Consider the following 17,896-nt stretch of genomic DNA (forward strand, 5'->3'; position numbering starts at 1 on the left):
CCTGAGTGACACGCCTGGAACGGGGCAGTGAGGCAAACTCGTGTGTGTGTGTGTGTGTGTGTGTGTGTGTGTGTGCTGGGGGGTCCCTCTCTGCAGCCTGTCTGTGGGTGTTTTGTGGGTGTTTCTGCGGTAGAGGCATTGGAAGTGGAGCCATCCGAGGCAGTCTTGAAGGACAAGTAGAGAGAGAGGACAGTGCAGCCTGAAGTGAGGGGGAAGTCACCTTCCCACTTGTGGGGTGGAAAGGGGCGACCCAGGACCTATTTTTGCGTTTGTAAGGGACTGTTCTGGGCTGTTTGGCCCGGGCAACAGCACAAGGTGTCAGGGGACCCGCAGGGCCCTGTGTACGCGGCAGCGCCACCTGGCGGCCGCGGTGCTTCGGTGCCGCGGTGCTGGCGCGCCTGGCCTGGACGGGGCACTCGCCCGCCCCTTGGAGCTGGGGAGGCTGGATTCGCCCAGAAAACCTTAAACTGACTTTACCCGAGAGGGCGGGCGAGAAGAGCTCGAGGTGTTCAGAGGCAGCCGGGGAGGGCCTCGGGGAGGAGCCTGGCCCCAGGGACCCGACTTCCGTGACACGGCAAACACAGAAAGACAAAGTCCATTTGGGTGGAAGTGGGAGCGGAGTGAGGGGCCATTTTGACGCTGTGGTCCAAGGAAATGACTGGTCAGATCCCATGCGCCTGGCAGCCGGGGTACCCAGGTACGGCCGCTCACGCGGGACCAGCGGGGACTGGCTGGTGGTCATGAGTCCCACTCTAAGTAGAGGGGAGGGCAGAGACCGGCAGGCACACTTTGGCATCTTGTTTTATAGTCTGGGGATTCATGGCTGCTTTGGAGAGACTTTCCAAGTCGGCCCTGGCAGGAGGTGGCCGAATGGTGGGGCACCAGGTTTCAGGTCAAAATGCAGTTTCCCAGAGCTGTTTAAGTGGAGGGAATTGAGGACTTTTTTCACGTTTGACTTGTGGGAAGATTTCTTTGCCTGGAGAGCTGGAAGGCTGGAGAAGGGCTAAAACCTTGGGTCAGTGTCAGAGGGCAGCCATAGTCAGAGTTGGATTGGGGGACAGGAACTTTCAAAATGTGTAGGAACTTTAGAAGGGCCTCCTATGCACACTTATTCACTCCACTCCCCATTGAGTCATCCCCAGGTCAGTGGTCCCAGGGGAGGTCTAAAATGTAAGCTTATGATTTTTTTTTTGGTACCTGTTCTGAGTTCTCAGTTACTCAGCTGAAAGCATTTATTTTGCTTTTGGTTTGTTTGTTTTCTTAAAAATATATGTTTATTGATTTCAGAAAGAAAGGGAGACGGAGAGGGAGATAGAAACATCAATGATGAGAGAGAATCATTGATTGGCTGACTCCTGCACGCCCCCTACTGAGGGTCAAGCCAGCAACCCAGGCATGTGCCCTTGACCTGAATCAAACCTGGGACCCTGCCCTGACTGGCTTGGCTCAGTGGATAGAGCGCCTGCCTGCGGACTGAAAGGTCCCAGGTTCGATTCTGGTCAAGGGCATGTACGTTGGTTGCGGGCACATCCCCTGTAGGGGGTATGCAGGAGGCAGCTGATTGATGTTCCTCTCTCATCAATGTTTCTAACTCTCTATCCCTCTCCCTTCCTCTCTCTGTAAAAAATCAATAAAATATATATTTAAAAAAAAAAAAAAGCAAAACCTGGGACTCTTCAGTCCGCAGGCTGACGCTCTATCCACTGAGCCAAACCATCTAGGGCTACTGAAAGCACCGAAAACATTTTTCTTTTCTAAATTTGGAGTCACTGTGGTTGTTAAAAAACAGACATGAGGTGCTAGACTCAAGGGCATGGAAGAACCAGCATTTCAGGGACGGGACACTCAGGAAACTCTGGACTCTGTTATTGGAAGAAGAAATGGTAACTGTGTTGGGACATGGATAGAGTCTTAAAGCTGCTTTTCCCCCTACCTCCTAGTGTCTAAGGATAACGCTGGCTATGATTGCCGTACTTCTCACAGAGGACTACAGATTTCTGCACTCTGAGCAAGGTCGGGTGCCACTGGAGTTGTTCTGAGACACTTTCCCTAAAGGATGGCCAAGGGGCTCCTGGTGACCTATGTCCTCTGGGCTGTAGGGGGCCCTGCTGGGCTCCACCACCTGTACCTGGGCAGGGACAGCCACGCGCTGCTCTGGATGCTTACCCTGGGGGGTGGGGGGTTGGGCTGGCTCTGGGAGTTCTGGAAGCTCCCAGGCTTTGTAGCTCAGGCCAACAGAGCCCAAGGACAGAGGCAGAGTTCAAGAGGCGGGACACCCCCTGTGAGTCCCGTTCGCTTTGCCGCCCAGGTGATAGTGGGCATCTATTTTGGCCTTGTGGCTCTCATTAGCCTTTCCTTCATGGCCAGCTTCTATATTGTGGGCCTCCCACTGGCAGTCGGCTTAGGAGTCTTGCTGGTGGCTGCTGTTGGCAACCAGACCTCAGACGTTAAGAACACTCTAGGGGCAGCATTTCTCACTTCCCCTATCTTCTATGGCCGCCCCATAGCTATTCTGCCCATCAGCTTGGTGGCCAGCATCACAGCCCAGAAGCACCGCCGCTACAAAGCTTCCGTTGTGTCAGAGACACTGAGTGTGCGGCTCTACCGCCTGGGCTTGGCTTACCTTGCTTTCACCGGCCCGCTAGCATACAGCGCCCTCTGCAACACAGCTGCCACCCTCAGCTACGTGGCAGAGACCCTTGGCTCCCTCTTGAGTTGGTTCAGCTTCTTCCCCCTCCTTGGCCGCCTCGTGGAGTCTGTCCTCCTTCTGCCTTACCGCGTCTGGAGGCTGCTGGTGGGGGATCATGGCTTCAGCAGCGGCTACTTCCAGGAGTGGGAGAAGCTCTATGAGTTTGTTCGCAGTTTTCAGGATGAGAAGCGTCAGTTGGCTTACCAGGTAAGGCTTTCTGCCCTTTCATTCCTGTCTGGGAGTTAGACTAAGCCTTATTGGAGCTGGTGCCCCTTGTTTTCATGTCTGCTGTGTCAGGCGGGAGGGTATCCTGGTTTCTTTAGGTGTGAAGGTGCAGAGGCTCTAATAGTGAGTGAGTGTGTGTGTGTGGGATATGTGTATTTTATTTACTTTTCATTGATGTATAACATATATAAAGTATACTAATTTTATGTATATACCTATGTAACTATCACTTAGATCAAAGGATGGAATATTCCATCCCTAAGAATGTTCCCTCCTACCCACTCCCAAGCTATAACCCTTTCCTTGGAAGTAACCTCTATTCTGACTTCTGTTACCATAGTTTAGTTTTGCCCATTCTTTTTTTTAAAAAAATATATTTCTTCATTGATTTCAGAGAGGAAGGGAGAGGGATAGAGAGATAGAAACATCAATGATGAGAGAGAATCATTGATTGGCTGCCTCCTGCACACCCCCTATTGGGGATTAAGCCCACAACCCGGGCATGTGCCCTTGGCCGGAATCGAACCCGGGACCCTTCAGTCTGCAGGCCGATGCTCTATCCACTGAGCCAAACTGGCTAGAGCTAGTTTTGCCCATTCTTGAACTTTGTATAAGTGGATCATTCAGTATGTACTCTTTTGTGTCTGCTTTCATTCAACATTATGTCTGTGAGATTTATTCATACTGTTGCACACAATTGTAAAATGCTTGTTTTCTTTTTAAATAGTATCCCCTTATATGAACATACCAGAATTTATGTATCCACTCTGTTGTTAATGAACATTTGGGTTCTAGGAGGGGACTATTCTGAATAAAGCTGCTATGAACATTCTTGTACATGTCAGCTTGGTGGACACACATGTTTATTTCTCTTGCAAGGAGAAGATCCTGTCAGGGATGTGAAGTTCTAGGTTGGAAAATGGGCAGCTGTGATTAAAAGCAAATTTTGGTTCTTGCCATGAGATCCAGAGCTGGAATTCTAATGTGAGGCTCTAGGCCTTTTTCATGTCAAGTAGGAGCCAATCACAGAGATACCACAGCCTGATTTAAGAAGGGAGCAGCGAAAGGCCCAGGTACCCTCACAGCTTATGGGATTCTAATTTGTCAGCTTCTATTTCCCTAAGGTTTTGGGTCTCTTAGAAGGGGCAACAAATGAAGACATACATCAGCGATATCGGGAGCTAGTGAAGATCTGGCACCCTGACCACAACCCGCACCAGACAGAAGAGGCACAGAGGCACTTCCTGGAGATCCAGGCTGCGTACGAAGCCCTGAGTCCGCCCAGGAAGCTCAGGGGGTTCTAGAGGTGAGAAGGACATTTCCCTTTGAGGATGGACTCTTCCTGGCAGAGCTGGGCAGTTTGTCCCAGCTTATCTTGGCCTACAAGGGGCACCCAACAGCATTAAAGAAACTGCTTGTAGCTGAGAATGAGAAAACCTTAAATAGGTGAGAAAGCTATTGTGGTGGAAAAACGTATTTATGTATTGAATTTCTGAGTTCTTGGCTGTTGTATTCCTATTTTTCTTAAAACCATATAGTGAAATGAAAAACATTATAAAATCAATAAAATATCTTTTAGAGACTATACCACCTTATCCCACTCTTGGTAACATTGATGAGTGAGGGAGGAAGGTTATTTAACTTTTTTTTTTTTTTAATGTACAAAGCACTGGATTAGGAGATCGAAGGAAAAATATGAAGGTTTAATATTTCACAAGTTATCCTGTGACAAAGAAGATTTGATCAATTCTGTGGATTACTGAGGGTAAAACTGATGTTAAATTTTAAGATTTCAGGAAAATGTTTTAGTTCCATTCATAGAACTTTCTAGGAGCTACACTTTCCCCAAGAAGGGACAAGCTGCTGTGGAGTAGCGGGTATTCCCCGCTTACCGACTCCTCTGCTTGGAGGAGTACTGTGGAGAGCCCTCAAACTTTACATGGGTGGTTGGACTGGCTGACCTCGGGTCTCCCCCAAACTTGGGGTCTGATTCTGAGCTACAACACCTTGCTCCCGGGGAGTTTACAATCTGGTTGAGGATAACACAGGTACACAGATATCAAAGTTCACCTCATTCAGTCTTTTGAACTAAGTGTCACAAGAGGTGTATATAGTGTTCATTGGGATATTGGAGAAGGGATAGATGACATTGTTTTATGAGGACTTATGGAAAAATTCACGATTTTACATTTCATATGACTTTATGGGGACTTTGGGGAAACTCTAGAGAGCCAGCATCTCGAGCATCTCAAAGGAGCCTTACTTAATTCCCAAGTTACTAAGAAACAGTCCAGGATGCACAGGACGACTGGAGACCAGGCACAGGATGTGAAAATTATATACTTTTACTCCAGCTTTCTTGTTCTTTTTTATGTGTGGTTATCTTTCACACTTTTTTCCCCCTTTTTTTCTGGAAGTTAATTCTGAGCAGTATATATATTTAAAAAGTAGAATTATTTTGGCTACTATTTTCTATAAATTAAAAAAAAAAAAGTCCAGCCCTAGCTGGATTGGCTCGGTGGATAGACCGTCGGCCTAAGTGTCCCGGGTTCAATTCTGGTCAAGGGCACGCACGTACCTTGGTTGCAGACTCCTCCCTGGCCTGGGCCCTGGTCAGGGCTCCTGCAGGAGGCAACCAATGGATGTGTTTCTCTCACATTGATGTTTCTCTCTGTCTTTCCCTCTCTCTTCCACTGTCCCTAAAAGTCAATAGAAAAATATCATCGGGTGAGGATTAACAACAATAAATAATAATAATAAGACTCGCAAGCAAGAAGTCTTCCTTAGTCTCTACCTGAATTGATTTAATGAAATCCAGTAAATTTGTATTCTCCCATTGCCACAAATAAAAAATTTATAGAACCTTTAAAAAGAGTTGGAAGAGAACTGAAAAGGCCTCTACCTCAAGAACCTATCCAATGCAGAGCCTCGAGAATAGCTTGCTTCAGAGATGAAAATTTTGGCTTTTTTTGAGTAGGAAATTTCCTTCCTTTCCCACCTTTTGAATATCTGTAATAGTTAAGTTGTTCTTTTATTTAACTGAAATTAATTTCCCTGCAATTTATTTCTCTTTTCTTTTTAAAATATATTTTTATTTATTTTAGAGAGGAAGGGAGAGATAGAAACATCAATGATGAGAGAGAACCATTGGTCGGCTGCCTCCTGCACATCCCTACTGGGGATCGAGGGCACAACCTGGGCCTGTGCCCTTGACCAGAATTGAACCTTGGACCCTTCAGTCTGCAGGCCAACGCTCTCTCCACTGAACCAAACCAGGTAGGGTTGTAATTTCTTTCTAGATTAGCCATCTTTTGCTACAAAGAACAAAAAACAGCCCTACCGGTGTGACTCAGTGGTTGAACCAGGAGGTCATGGTTTGATTCCCGGTCAGGGCACATGCCCGGGTTGTGGGCTCTATCTGCTGTGGGAGGCATGCAGGAGGCAGCTGATCAATGATTCTCTCTCATCATTGATGTTTCTCTCTCTCTCTCTCCCTTCCTCTCTAAGTCAATAAAATAAAAATCCCTTTGTTGGTGAGAACCTGCCCTTTAGGTCAGATCCCTCTAAATATTCCCCTTTCCAGATTAAACATCACCTTGTTTAAGGAAACACTGTAGTTTGTTAGAAAGAGCACAGATGGAGAAGTGACATGGGGTTTTGCTTCTGCCTCTTGCATGACTAGTCAGCTGACTTTGATGAGTCACCTCATCACTCTAGGCCTCAGTTTTTTTTCCTTATAGTGTGAGGAAGTTGGACTTAAAAGACTTTTTTTTTAAAAAGTACAATTCCATTTATTTTCCCCCAGAGAACTTTTCTTCGCTCTTTAAAGACTTAGCTCCTTACATGGGCTTTGGTGGAGGTCGTGGGGTAGCACCCGCAGGCCTAAATCGGGGTGGGGGTGTTCGATCCTCCGGGCTTCACGAGAACGGTTCCTGACTACCTTGCTGTGAATGGCGCAGCTCACACAGGAATGCAGCTTCACATACAGCTTGGGAAGCACATAGGCGTCGAAGACACTGGCTTCGGAGATGTCCCTAACGGCCACGGCCTCTACTATGTTTCGAATGACAAACTTCTTAATGGCCTTGTCCTTGGGCATGCACCGGGCGCAGTTGGTGCAACGAATAGGCTGCACATGGCCTCGGCCTTTTTTGGCACGACCGTTATTCCTTCTTTTCTTGGTCATCTTGGAAACGAGGACCCGAGAGAGTTAGAAGACTTTTAAGATTGTTTTCAACACTGGATTCTGGGGTCTTTTCAGCCCAAACTTATGTTAAATGGTTTGTTTGTCATCTGCTGTGTGCCCTCTTGTGGATACTGTCTTGGGAAGAAAATAAAATATCTGCTCATAGAACAATATAATGGTCACCACCACCCCCAATAAAAAATCCACCTCTATCAAACTGTCTGTTTTCATTTATTCATAATCTCTTCCATCCTCATCCATAAATTTACATAATTAAATTTACGTGATTGAATCATATCGGGAATATAATTTTATACTGTTTTATCCCCCTCCTGGAATCAGGAGCATTTATGTATATTACTATGAAGACTTCATATATATATTTTATTGAGATGTAATTCACATGCCATAAAATTCAGCCTTTTAAACTATACAATTTAGTGGGTGTTAGTATATTCATAAGGTTGTGCAAACACCAACACTATGTAATTCAAGAATGTTTTTACCATCCAAAAGAAAGCATATCCAAAAGAAACTCTATACTCATTAGCAATTACTCTCCATTCTTCCCTGCCAGCTCCTAGCAACTACTAATCTACTTTCTGTCTCTATAGATTTGCCTGTATTGGACATTTTATACAAATGGAATCATGAAATCACTATCTCCTTTTGTGTCTGGCTTTTTTCTTATGTTTTCAAGATTCATCTTTTTATTCAAATAATAATATTTTAATGCTGTATAATATTCCCTTTATTGGGAGACATTTATGCTATTAATATATATTTTTGTTATAAAGAATGCTGCATCAATATCTTCATGTTTCTAATTCATCTATTCTCTTGAATTATTTCAGAATAAATTCCCATGGGTGGGATTACTGGGTCAAAAGGTATGAACATTTTTATGGCTCTTGTCAATATTGCTTTTAAATTGTGGTGCCCAGAACTAAATGCAATTCTCAGATGTGTACAGACAGGACAGGGTACTGTGGGGTTATTAAGTTCTCAAGGTCTGGACAATATATCATTCTTTAAATCAAGCAGCCTAAGAATTTATTAGCTTTTTCTCATTGCTCATGGAGCTTATAGCCAATAAGTCCCTTAGATATTTTCCTAGGCACTATGTTTCGAACCTATGTTTGCATCTACTCTATAACCCAGTGCTTCTGAGGACTCTCTGACATGAATTTTGTATTTCTTTGTTTTCTTTTTTCTTTAGCGGTTGATCCTAACAAGCTATAAGGTGTGGGTTTATTGCAGTCTTAGCTGAGAACTGCAGATGGCGCCTTAAGGCTGTCACAAGGGTAAAATATGTGCCTTCACTTCTTTTAGGATCTCATAGTGGCACCTCCAAAGCAGGTTTATTACCAGAGTTCATTACCATTTGAGGGGAAGGAGAGAGCAACTGTGAAGTTGGATTTGGATGTTATTCAGGGAAAGCTCCAATTGAAGCATGTTTTCTAGTTGTCATTTGATCCCGTAGGGCAGTGGTCGGCAAACTCATTAGTCAACAGAGCCAAATATCAACAGTACAAGGATTGCAATTTCTTTTGAGAGCCAAATTTTTTAAACGTAAACTTCTTCTAACGCCACTTCTTCAAAATAGACTCGCCCAGGCCGTGTATTTTGTGGAAGAGCCACGCTCAAGGGGCCAAAGAGCCGCATGTGGCTTGCGAGCCGCAGTTTGCCGGCCACAGCCCTAGGGGAGTCTGGGGCCGTGTATTTCACGTTAGAGGTTTCTTTGCTTGAACACACTTTTCATGCCACTGCTTCGGCTTTTGGAGTTGACACCCTGAGAAGCTGAGATTTTTGTTTCTTTCTGTTCCTTGCCATCTCTTTATTTTAGTCACTGCAAGGGATTGAAACTTGTTCAACTAACTGGTTTTGTTTGTTTTGGTAAGCTGGGTTTTGAACAACAAAAGCAGAAAATTACATGGGGTTTCAGCTAAATGAGATTTCATTTCAATGGTTTGTTGCTTTTTTTATTTTCCTTTTTCTTTTCCTCCCAATTCTCTCCTTTCTTCTCGCTTCTCACCCATCCTTTCCAAGTCCATCTACTTATTTGCAAATTATTACACATTTAAGTAAGACCTTTTCTGGATTTAAACCTGACAAGTTTCGACAGAACAAAGCAGTGCCTTGTGTGGGAAAATAGGAAGGGACTAATTTTAACTCAGTCTGTGACAGACTTTAGTCTCATTTCTGGGCTGAGAAAGGTTGTAGGGAACAACAACCTAAAAGGACATTTTTTCCTAGCGTTAATAGGTCAGGCACCTTTCAGATGAATTAGTAGCAAGAAAGGAATGAGAAGAGTATGGGAGGGGGGGGGTGGCATTTAAATGTGTTCTATTCATGTTTCCCAGTCACAGATCTGAGGGCCAATAAAGCTCATGTTACTCCCCACCTTTTCTTCTATACCCATAACCACCAGTTTAGACTTGGCCTCTCTTGTTTCTTTCTTCTTTTCATTCCTGGAGTCCATAGCAGAGAGTGTACATTTACTGCTCTTCTGTATAATTTGGGTTGGAAAACAATTAACTGCAAGTGGTGCCATTATCATTTTATATTAATTGACTGGAAACCCATTGTCTCTTAGGAGTGGACTTTTCTTGCACAGTTAAGAGACTAATCCTTTCAGACTCATCTCCCTTCAAACTCAAATTCTTTTTCCTTGTGTGTTTCTTGTTCTCATGTTAATGCCTTTGCTGATGTCACTCTTCTTTCCTGTAATTTTCTTGCTGCTAATTGAAATCTTACATTTCTTTTATGATCCAGCTTAAGGTTTATCCCTAAATGATGCCTTCACTGATTAATTCCATCTCCAGTAATCTTTCTTCCTTGAATTCCTTCAGCATTCTTGTCAATTTTGTACCATTCTATCTAGCATTTTCTTACATGTTGCCATATAATCATTCCATCTCGTGTTTGTAAGTCTTATGCCAAAGCCTCTTAAAGGAATGGGTCATCTTCGCCCAATTTAACTAATAGAACATATACTAAGTGTGTTAACTTGTTATTTAACAATTTAAAGCCTGTTTCCTCATTTATTACATGGGGATAATGATGCCTGCATCTCAACTGCTGAGCTACACCCGGCTGGGCACATTATCAATTTTTATAAAATGGTGACAGACTGTATAAATGAAAGAGTATGCTGAAATTCCATGAATGAACTTACATAAAAGCAGTATTAGTTATATATATTGCACATAGAAATAAATTCACCCATGATTAAATTCAAGTTTTTGATGAACCTGCAAGGCACTCTTACTGAGTTGAGTGTTTACAATCTGAGTTTTGGTTCTGACATATTGCCACTAATTTTGCAATGTAACAAGTTAACCTTTGATAATTTAAGGCCTTTTCCAGCTCTAAACATCTGATACACAACTGAATTTGGATATCTGACCCAGGTCTTTGGACCTCAGTTTTGTTCTCTGTAAATGGGAAGTGCCAACCTAATCAAGACCCTGTAATAGAACTTCATAGATGGATGATCAAAGAAACATTAGCCCTGTACAAAAGTCTCCTGGGAGAATTACGTTTCCTTGGGGGAAAGCTGGGAGAGCTGCATACTATATAGTGCATTCCCTTCAATATTAGCAAATCACATTACCATATCAAGTGCTCTGAGAAGTAAAGCAAGCAGTTCAACTTGATTTTGACTAGTGTTTCCTAAACTTATTTGGACCTGGAACAGTTTTTTCAGATAACATCTATTTAGCATCCCATGAAACTAATTTTCTAAGACACACAGTTTGGACTGCCAATATGAATATTCTTAGGTATTAGAAGTAGTCCAAGCAAAGGAGAAAGTACACCCTTATGAGTGTACTACTCTTTGTGCCTGCTGTGGCTTGTAGCCTTATCTTTAGTCAACAGAGACTTTGAAAAATCATGTTCCTCAGTTAGTCATTGATTATCAAGTCTCCAAAATAATGAGTAAAAATTTTAAGTCTCTCAGATTATTGTTTAACTTGAGCTTCTTGTTCTTTGTCATAAAAACATGGAATGTGGCAATCAATCATTTCAGATACAAAATACCAACTTAAAAACACAAGAAAAGTTCTCATCTCCAGGATCTATTTGAAACATATCAAATTAGGTCAGGTTAATATCAGCAGAATATATCTGCCAAGGTGAAGATTATGTCATAATTTATTCTTAGTTCTAGTTTTGCCACTCAATCATTAGGTAACCTGGGGTAAATGAATTCCCTTAAGGCTGAGCTGAGACATATGGATGTTATTTCAAAATGATCTTCTTTTGTAAGCCTTAGAAGTTATTCTAATAATTTCAGAAATTTGGTGTTTTTTGGTTTGTTTTCTTCAGAGTAGGTCACAAGAATTATGTGGAATTTATTACATCATTTCTTTTCCTCCCATATAATTTATAGATAGATTGTAAACAATTTGCAATTATTTCAAAGAAGGCAACGTTCACTTTGTTTTACTGTGAAGTATAGCATACAAAATGAAAAGTGTATAGGTAGTATATAGAACAATGATAAAATTAATCTTTGTAACCAAGTTCCAAAAAGTATTTTTTTAAAATATTTTTATTGATTTCAGAGAGGAAGGGAGAGGGAGAGAGAGATAGAAACATCAATGATGAGAATCATTGATTGGCTGACTCTCACATACCCACAACTGGGGATCGAGCCGAAACCGGGCATGTGCCCTTGACCGGAATCGAATGCGGGACGCTTCAGTCCGCAGGCCGATGCTTCAGAGTATTTTTGAGACATTTGTTCAATGTCTTTTTAGAGAGGTAGAGTGCTGCATGGAGAAAGGGCAAAGGTGAACCATGAGTTGCAGTAGGGGTACTTGCAAACCCCAGTCAGCAAGACATATGCTCTATGGCATCCATCCTCCTTGGAAGGGCTATTTTAAAAAAAACAAACAAAAATACCCATATATATATATGTATACACACACACACACACACACACACACACACACACACACTAGTGGTAGTGGCCCAGTGCATGAAATTTGTGCATGGGGGGGGGTGTTCCTCAGCCCGGCCTGCACCCTCTCCAATCTGGGACCCCTCGAAGGATGTCCTATTGCCGGTTTACAGGGATCGGGCCTACACCAGCAGTTGGACATCCCTCTCACAATCCGGGACTGCTGGCTCCAGCTGCTCACCTGCCTGCCTGCCCCTAACCACTCTGCCTGCTGGCCTGCTCGCCCACAACTGCCCCCCCTCCTGGCCTGCTCGCCCCCACCTTTCCTCCCCACTGGCCTGCTTGCTCCCACCTTCCCTCCCCACTGGCCTGTGCGCCTCCAATTGCCCCCTTGCTGGCCTGCTCACTCCAAACTGCCCCCCCCCCCGCTGTCCTGATCACCTCCAACTGGCCCCCTTGCTGGTCTGCTTACCCCCAATGGCCCTGCCCGCCCCCCAACACCAGCCAGATCACCCACAACTGCCATCCCATCCTGGCCTGATCACCCCCTGGTGACCCAAGCTCCCAGCCCATCTTTTTTTTTTCCAGCACCTCCTTGAGCGGATGCCCTGGCTGGCTGGAAGCAAGTATCTGGGATTTATTTATCTTCTATAATTGAAACTTTGTAGCCTTGAGCGGAGGCCAGGGCCGGCCAGGGTGGGCGGGAAGCTTGGCTTCCTCCATCGCTAGGGCAACCCAAGCCTCCTGCTCATTCCAGCTCCATGGCTGCTGCCATCTTGGTTGGGTTAATTTGCATACGCACTCCTGATTGGCTGTTGGGCGTGGCTTGTGGGCATAGCAGAAGTACGGTCAATTTGCATGTTTCTCTTTTATTAGTGTGTGTGTGTGTGTGTGTGTGTGTGTGTGTGTGTGTGTGTAATTTCATTGATTTCAGAGAGCGTGAGGGAGAGAGTCAATGATGGGAGAGAACCATTGATTAGCTGCCTCCTGCATGCCCTCTACTGGCCATCGAACCTGAAACCCTGGGCATGTGCCCTGACTGAGAATTGAACTGTGACCTCCTGATTCATAGGTCAACGCTCAACCATGGAGCCACAATGACTAGGCTGGAGGGCTATATTTTGAGTAAAATCCTTGGAAGGAGCTTACCCTTACCTACTGCCACCCCAGGGACTTAGCAAAATGTTCCTTTCAACCACACTCAATTCTCCCTTGAAGGAGATCTATAAAATATGATATTCCCTTGTTTATTTGTTTTATTAATCCTTACCCGAGGATATTTTTTCCATTGGATTTTAGAAAGAGTGGAAGGGAAGAAGGGAGGGGGAGAGAGAAACGTCAATGTGACAGAGACACATTGATTAGTTGTTGCTTCCTGAATGTGCCCCGACTGGGGCCAGGGATCGAACTTGCAACCCAGGTACATGCTCTTGACAGGGAATGGAACCCAAGACCCTTTGGTGCTTCGACCAATGCTCTAACCACTGAACTACTGGCCAGGGCGAATATGATATTCTTTTTTTAAAAAAATATATATTTTATTGACTTTTTACAGAAAGGAAGGGAGAGGGATAGAGAGTTAGAAACATCGATGAGAGAGAAACATTGATCAGCTGCCTCCTGCACACCTCCTACTGGGGATGTGCCCGCAACCAAGGTACATGCCCTTGACCAGAATCTAACCTGGGACCTTTCAGTCCGCAGGCTGACGCTCTATCCACTGAGCCAAACCGGTTAGGGCTGATAATCTTTATCTTGTTAAACTTCCAATGTTTGACAGCTCTCCTTCTAGATTGGGCCTAGACGTGCTCCTTAACCCACCTCTACTCTTTGAGTTGGGTATCCACATGGAAATAACTCACCTGTTAATTCAGGGGCTCTCTTATGAGAGGCATGTCTTTCCTAAACCGACCATAAGGTTTCCAAGAGTGGGGACTTTATTTTCCTCCCAAAGAAACTTTATTAGTTTTGCAGCAGCAACATGCCCTGTAATGAAGGCGTTTCCAGAGTGACTTTTGGTAGGTGAAATCAGCCATTATGGAATATGATTTTGGATCCCATTGGTTCAGGTCCCATTCTTTAGTATCCAGTTTCCTATTAACCAGAACTTATCCACCTGTTCCCACTCGGTATGTGAGTTTGTCATTCATTACACTTTGGACTTTTCTGTTTTAGCACTTACCACATGTTATTATAGTTAACTAGAGGCCCAGTGCACGAAATTCATGCACAGGTAGGGTCCCTAGGCCTGGCTAGTGATCAGGGTCGATCGGGGCCTTCCTTCATTCCGTGCCGCCTCCTGGTGGTCAGCACACATCATAGTGAGTGGTCGAACTCCCAGTCGGTTGAACTCCTGAGGGGACAATTTGCATATTAGCCTTTCATTATATAGAATTATTTAATATCTTATATCATTTTTAGAACTGGATACTCTCCTTGGTGATATGGCATTATTTTATTCTTCTTTGTAAGTGACCCAGTGCCTAGAAGAATGTCTACCACTTATTGGGTACTTATGTCAATTTCTTTTTTTTTTAAACCATATTTTATTGATTATTTTATTGATTTTTTACAGAGAGGAAGGAAGAGTTAGAAACATCGATGAGAGAGAAACATCTATCAGCTGCCTCCTGCACAACCCCCACTGGGGATGTGCCTGCAACCAACGGACGTGCCCTTGACCGGAATCGAACCTGGGACTCTTCAGTCTGCAGGCTGAAGCTTTATCCACTGAGCCAAACCGGTTTCGGCTGTCAATTTCTATTTGAATCTTTGAAAGCATATCCAATAGGAGCAACACATGGCTTAGTGCACTAACTCGTTGGATGACTTACTCTTCTGTTTCTTTAGATCTGTAAATGATACGGTTGCATTAGATTAGGCATTATTAACCAGGGGTCAGTGGGTTCCAGGGCATTTTTGACTCTCTACCCCATACAAAGTTTAAAACCAAAGGCCCAGATGACTTCGTAGAGATATATTACTCCATAACGTGTACTGCAACTGCAATAAATAACAGATATGTGGAGACCAAAACTGCATCGTGCCTGTGGCTATACACATTCACATACACTCAGGTTTGTCTAGAGCCCCTTAGGCTTTGACCTCAAAAGATAAAAACACAAGGATAGATTCTGATTAACTTTTATTTATTGATTTTAGAGAGAGGAAGGGAGAGAGACGAGAAACATCAATTTGTTGTTCTACTTATTTATGCATTCATTGGTTGCTTCTTGTATATGCCCTGACTGGGGATAGAACCCACAACCTTGGTGTGTCGGGACAATGCTCTAACCAACTGAGCTACCCCGACAGGGCCTGATTAATTTTTTAAAATGCCGATTATCTAAATGCCCAGCCTATAGCCGCTCCTAAACGGCGGCTGACCAGTGGGGTGAGCGCTTCACCCATGCAGGACATTGGGCTAGGTCGTGCACAGATATTAACGGTGGTTCTGGCCTTGGGGAGGTTGGGAACCTGACCACGAAGACAGAGGGCTATTTAACAGAAAGATTCGACGGGCGGTGAGACTGACCGCAGCCGACGAGGAGGATGCAGGCCGCTGAGACCGGAACACCGACTCAGCAATGTATTTGGGCGGTGCGTCGAGGGCATGTGGCTGGGGTCGAGAACCTCCGACTTGTTCGGGACGTTTCAGCGCTCCAGGCCTGGGCGGCGCCTTCACCCCGTCCCACCCCCCACCGGCCTCCCAGGAGGCTGAGCGGCCACCAAATCCGGACCTCCCGGTTTCCCGCCGCTGGTGGCTCTTAAATGGCCTTTTGTGAAAAATTGGGTCTGGAAGCAGGCGAAGGGGAAAGTGGTGGAAAACTCACGGGGCGGAGACGTGAGAGGCGAAAGGGAGGGCGACTTGAGAGATCAAGTCCGGGCCAGAACCTAGAGAGAAAAAAACCCCTCGCGTGGTGCCCCTCGAGGCGCCCGCCTTCGGCTGCCTCCGGGAGAGTTTCGGCTCTTTCCGGCATTTCCAGCTCGGGCGCTGCACTACCGGAGCGCGGTCCCCCACCCCCACGCCGCCCGCTCGGTCTGGGCTCCGGCAGTTCTGCTTGGGGACGCAAGCTTGCGTTCCACCCGTCCCCACTCCTACCTAGTTTGCTTCCGACCTACTCCTCCAGCGCTTTCCCTTCCCCGTAATCCCAACCCCTGGCGAGGCCGGGCCCCCTCAACTCAGGCGCGAGGGGCCCGGTCACGACGGTAACGGTAACGCGACGGGCCGAAGCCCGCCTCGATCCCGCCGCCTTCCCACTCGCGCGCCGGGTTCGCGCCGGCGCGAGTACGCGCCCTGCGCGCTGGCTGGCTGGCGCGCACGCGCCCGAGCGGGCTTCCGGGCGGGGCGCGCGGCTCGAGCCCGGGCGAGGTCGGAGTGGATCCGCAGGCGCGCCGGCCCCCAGCCGCCACGGCGATTCCCAGCCCGCGGCCGGCTGAGGAGGGGAGCGGGGAAAGGGGCGGGAGGGGGCGGGGCGGCGTCCCGCTCTGGGAGAGTTGGGGGAGGAGCGCGGCGGGGACGGCGGCGGCTCCAGAAGAGGCGAAGGAGGCGGCGGAGCTGCTTTCCTCTTCACAGACCCCGGAGCGTCCGGGACGCGGAGCCCGGAACTGGGGGGACACGGCGGCTGCGGGGGCCCGGCGTAGGTGAGGCTGAGCCTGCTAGGTGCGGAGGGGGGGGGGGCGTTGGTGAAGGATAAAGGGAGCGCTGAGGAACTGAGAGCGGGCTCGAGGGAGGGCACGGGGGAAAGAGTAGTTGTTGGGGGTTGGGGACGGAGGAGAGGGGGAAGTGAGCCCTTGGGACTTGGGGTGCCCAGATGGTGAAAGGTGTTTGGGGTCAGTGGGGCGGGCCGAAGCACTCCGGTCGGAGTTGGGGTGTTTCCAGAGGCTTAGGCCGGGGAAACAATGGGGTGAGGGAGTTCTCTGGTGTGACCGTGTGTGGGGTATTGGATTTTAAGAAACAAGGAGAGATGGAAAATAATGGAAAAGATGGGTTATTTGGGAGTGGAAGTACAATGAAGTGGGAATGCAGTGGGAATGCGTAAGGTCATCTGCATGAGTGCCGGAGGTCCTTAAGATTTGGGGCAAAGTGGGATTTGAAAATAAATTTGAAGAGCATTTTCGGAATTGAGGGGGGATAAAAGAGCATTCTTGGAATTGGGAGGGTGGGAGAGAACGGAAAATTATGCGAAGTGGGGCAGAGAAATGAACTAGATGTGGTTTGGGCTTGAATTAAATCAGAGGGTAGATCTGGTTGGAGAGTGTAGGGGAGGTGGACCAGAGTTCTCCTAATTCATCCAGGATGATTGGGTTATTTTAGAAGGTGGATCTTTCCCAGGCTTGTCCCTCTGCTAAGGAGTACAAGCTGCTCTTTTAGTAATTTGGTTGTCATTGATAGTCTGTTTCATTGATAAAGCATACCTGTAATAATTATGTCTCCTCTGCTCAGGTTACAGTACGTATTTTACCTGTGGTTAATGAAGCAGGAGAGGACAGATCGCCAGAAACCGGCATCTATCTATGCTTTTGAGTCAGGTCAGTGATAATGCAGAGTTCATGGTGTTTGAGAGGGAACCAAGAGTTTGTTTTCATTTAGACCAAAAGGTGATGAATAGCCTTGATAAAATCGAGTTATCTGTACTTTGTTTAGAATTGCAGTTTCTCACTGAGAAATGTTCATGTACCATCTGCTACTGGTTTTATGTTCGTGAGAGAGCTTGGGTGCTGCCTCAAAATCTTGATGCTGATTTCAAATTATCAGGCTGCCTCATATTTTCCAGTTTGAATGAAGGTGATTTGAAAATCACCTTATTTGAAAATATTGTGGGGAAGTATTTCCTTGATAACTTGGATTTCCAGACTAAATTTTGAATGAATGGTATTAGGTACA

At 45.9% G+C, this 17,896-nt stretch overlaps 2 protein-coding genes and 1 pseudogene across 7 annotated transcripts in view; 2 read left to right on the forward strand and 1 right to left on the reverse strand.

The window, feature by feature from the left end:
- Positions 1-589: 589 nt before the first annotated feature.
- Positions 590-14,848, forward strand: DNAJC22 (DnaJ heat shock protein family (Hsp40) member C22). Of its 3 annotated transcripts, XM_079775229.1 has the most exons (4): positions 590-697; positions 1,941-2,896; positions 4,039-4,220; positions 14,585-14,848. In XM_079775229.1, exons 2-3 carry the CDS (start codon positions 2,057-2,059, stop codon positions 4,216-4,218), a joined length of 1,020 nt encoding a protein of 339 aa, XP_079631355.1. In that variant the 5' UTR covers positions 590-697; positions 1,941-2,056; the 3' UTR covers positions 4,219-4,220; positions 14,585-14,848. The 3 variants fall into 3 exon arrangements, with proteins under 3 accessions (XP_079631355.1, XP_079631354.1, XP_079631356.1); XM_079775228.1 differs by lacking the exon at positions 14,585-14,848 and having other exon boundaries at positions 4,039-4,439; XM_079775230.1 differs by lacking the exon at positions 14,585-14,848 and having other exon boundaries at positions 4,023-4,129.
- On the reverse strand, positions 6,201-7,216 carry LOC307101521 (small ribosomal subunit protein eS26-like; annotated as a pseudogene). Its single transcript has one exon. The product of its transcript is annotated as a small ribosomal subunit protein eS26-like (transcript).
- A 1,668-nt stretch (positions 14,849-16,516) lies between the features above and the next one.
- SPATS2 (spermatogenesis associated serine rich 2) overlaps positions 16,517-17,896 on the forward strand; it is a 101,002-nt gene continuing 99,622 nt past the window's right edge. For all 3 annotated transcript variants that reach the window (XM_079773442.1, XM_079773441.1, XM_079773440.1), the window contains exons 1-2: positions 16,517-16,653; positions 17,456-17,541. The gene's annotated coding sequence lies outside the window, so the exon portion shown is untranslated. The remainder of the gene's footprint in view (positions 16,654-17,455; positions 17,542-17,896) is intronic.

Source organism: Cnephaeus nilssonii (assembly GCF_951640355.1).
Source record: "Cnephaeus nilssonii genome assembly, chromosome: 6".
Classification (NCBI taxonomy): Eukaryota; Metazoa; Chordata; class Mammalia; order Chiroptera; family Vespertilionidae; genus Cnephaeus; species Cnephaeus nilssonii.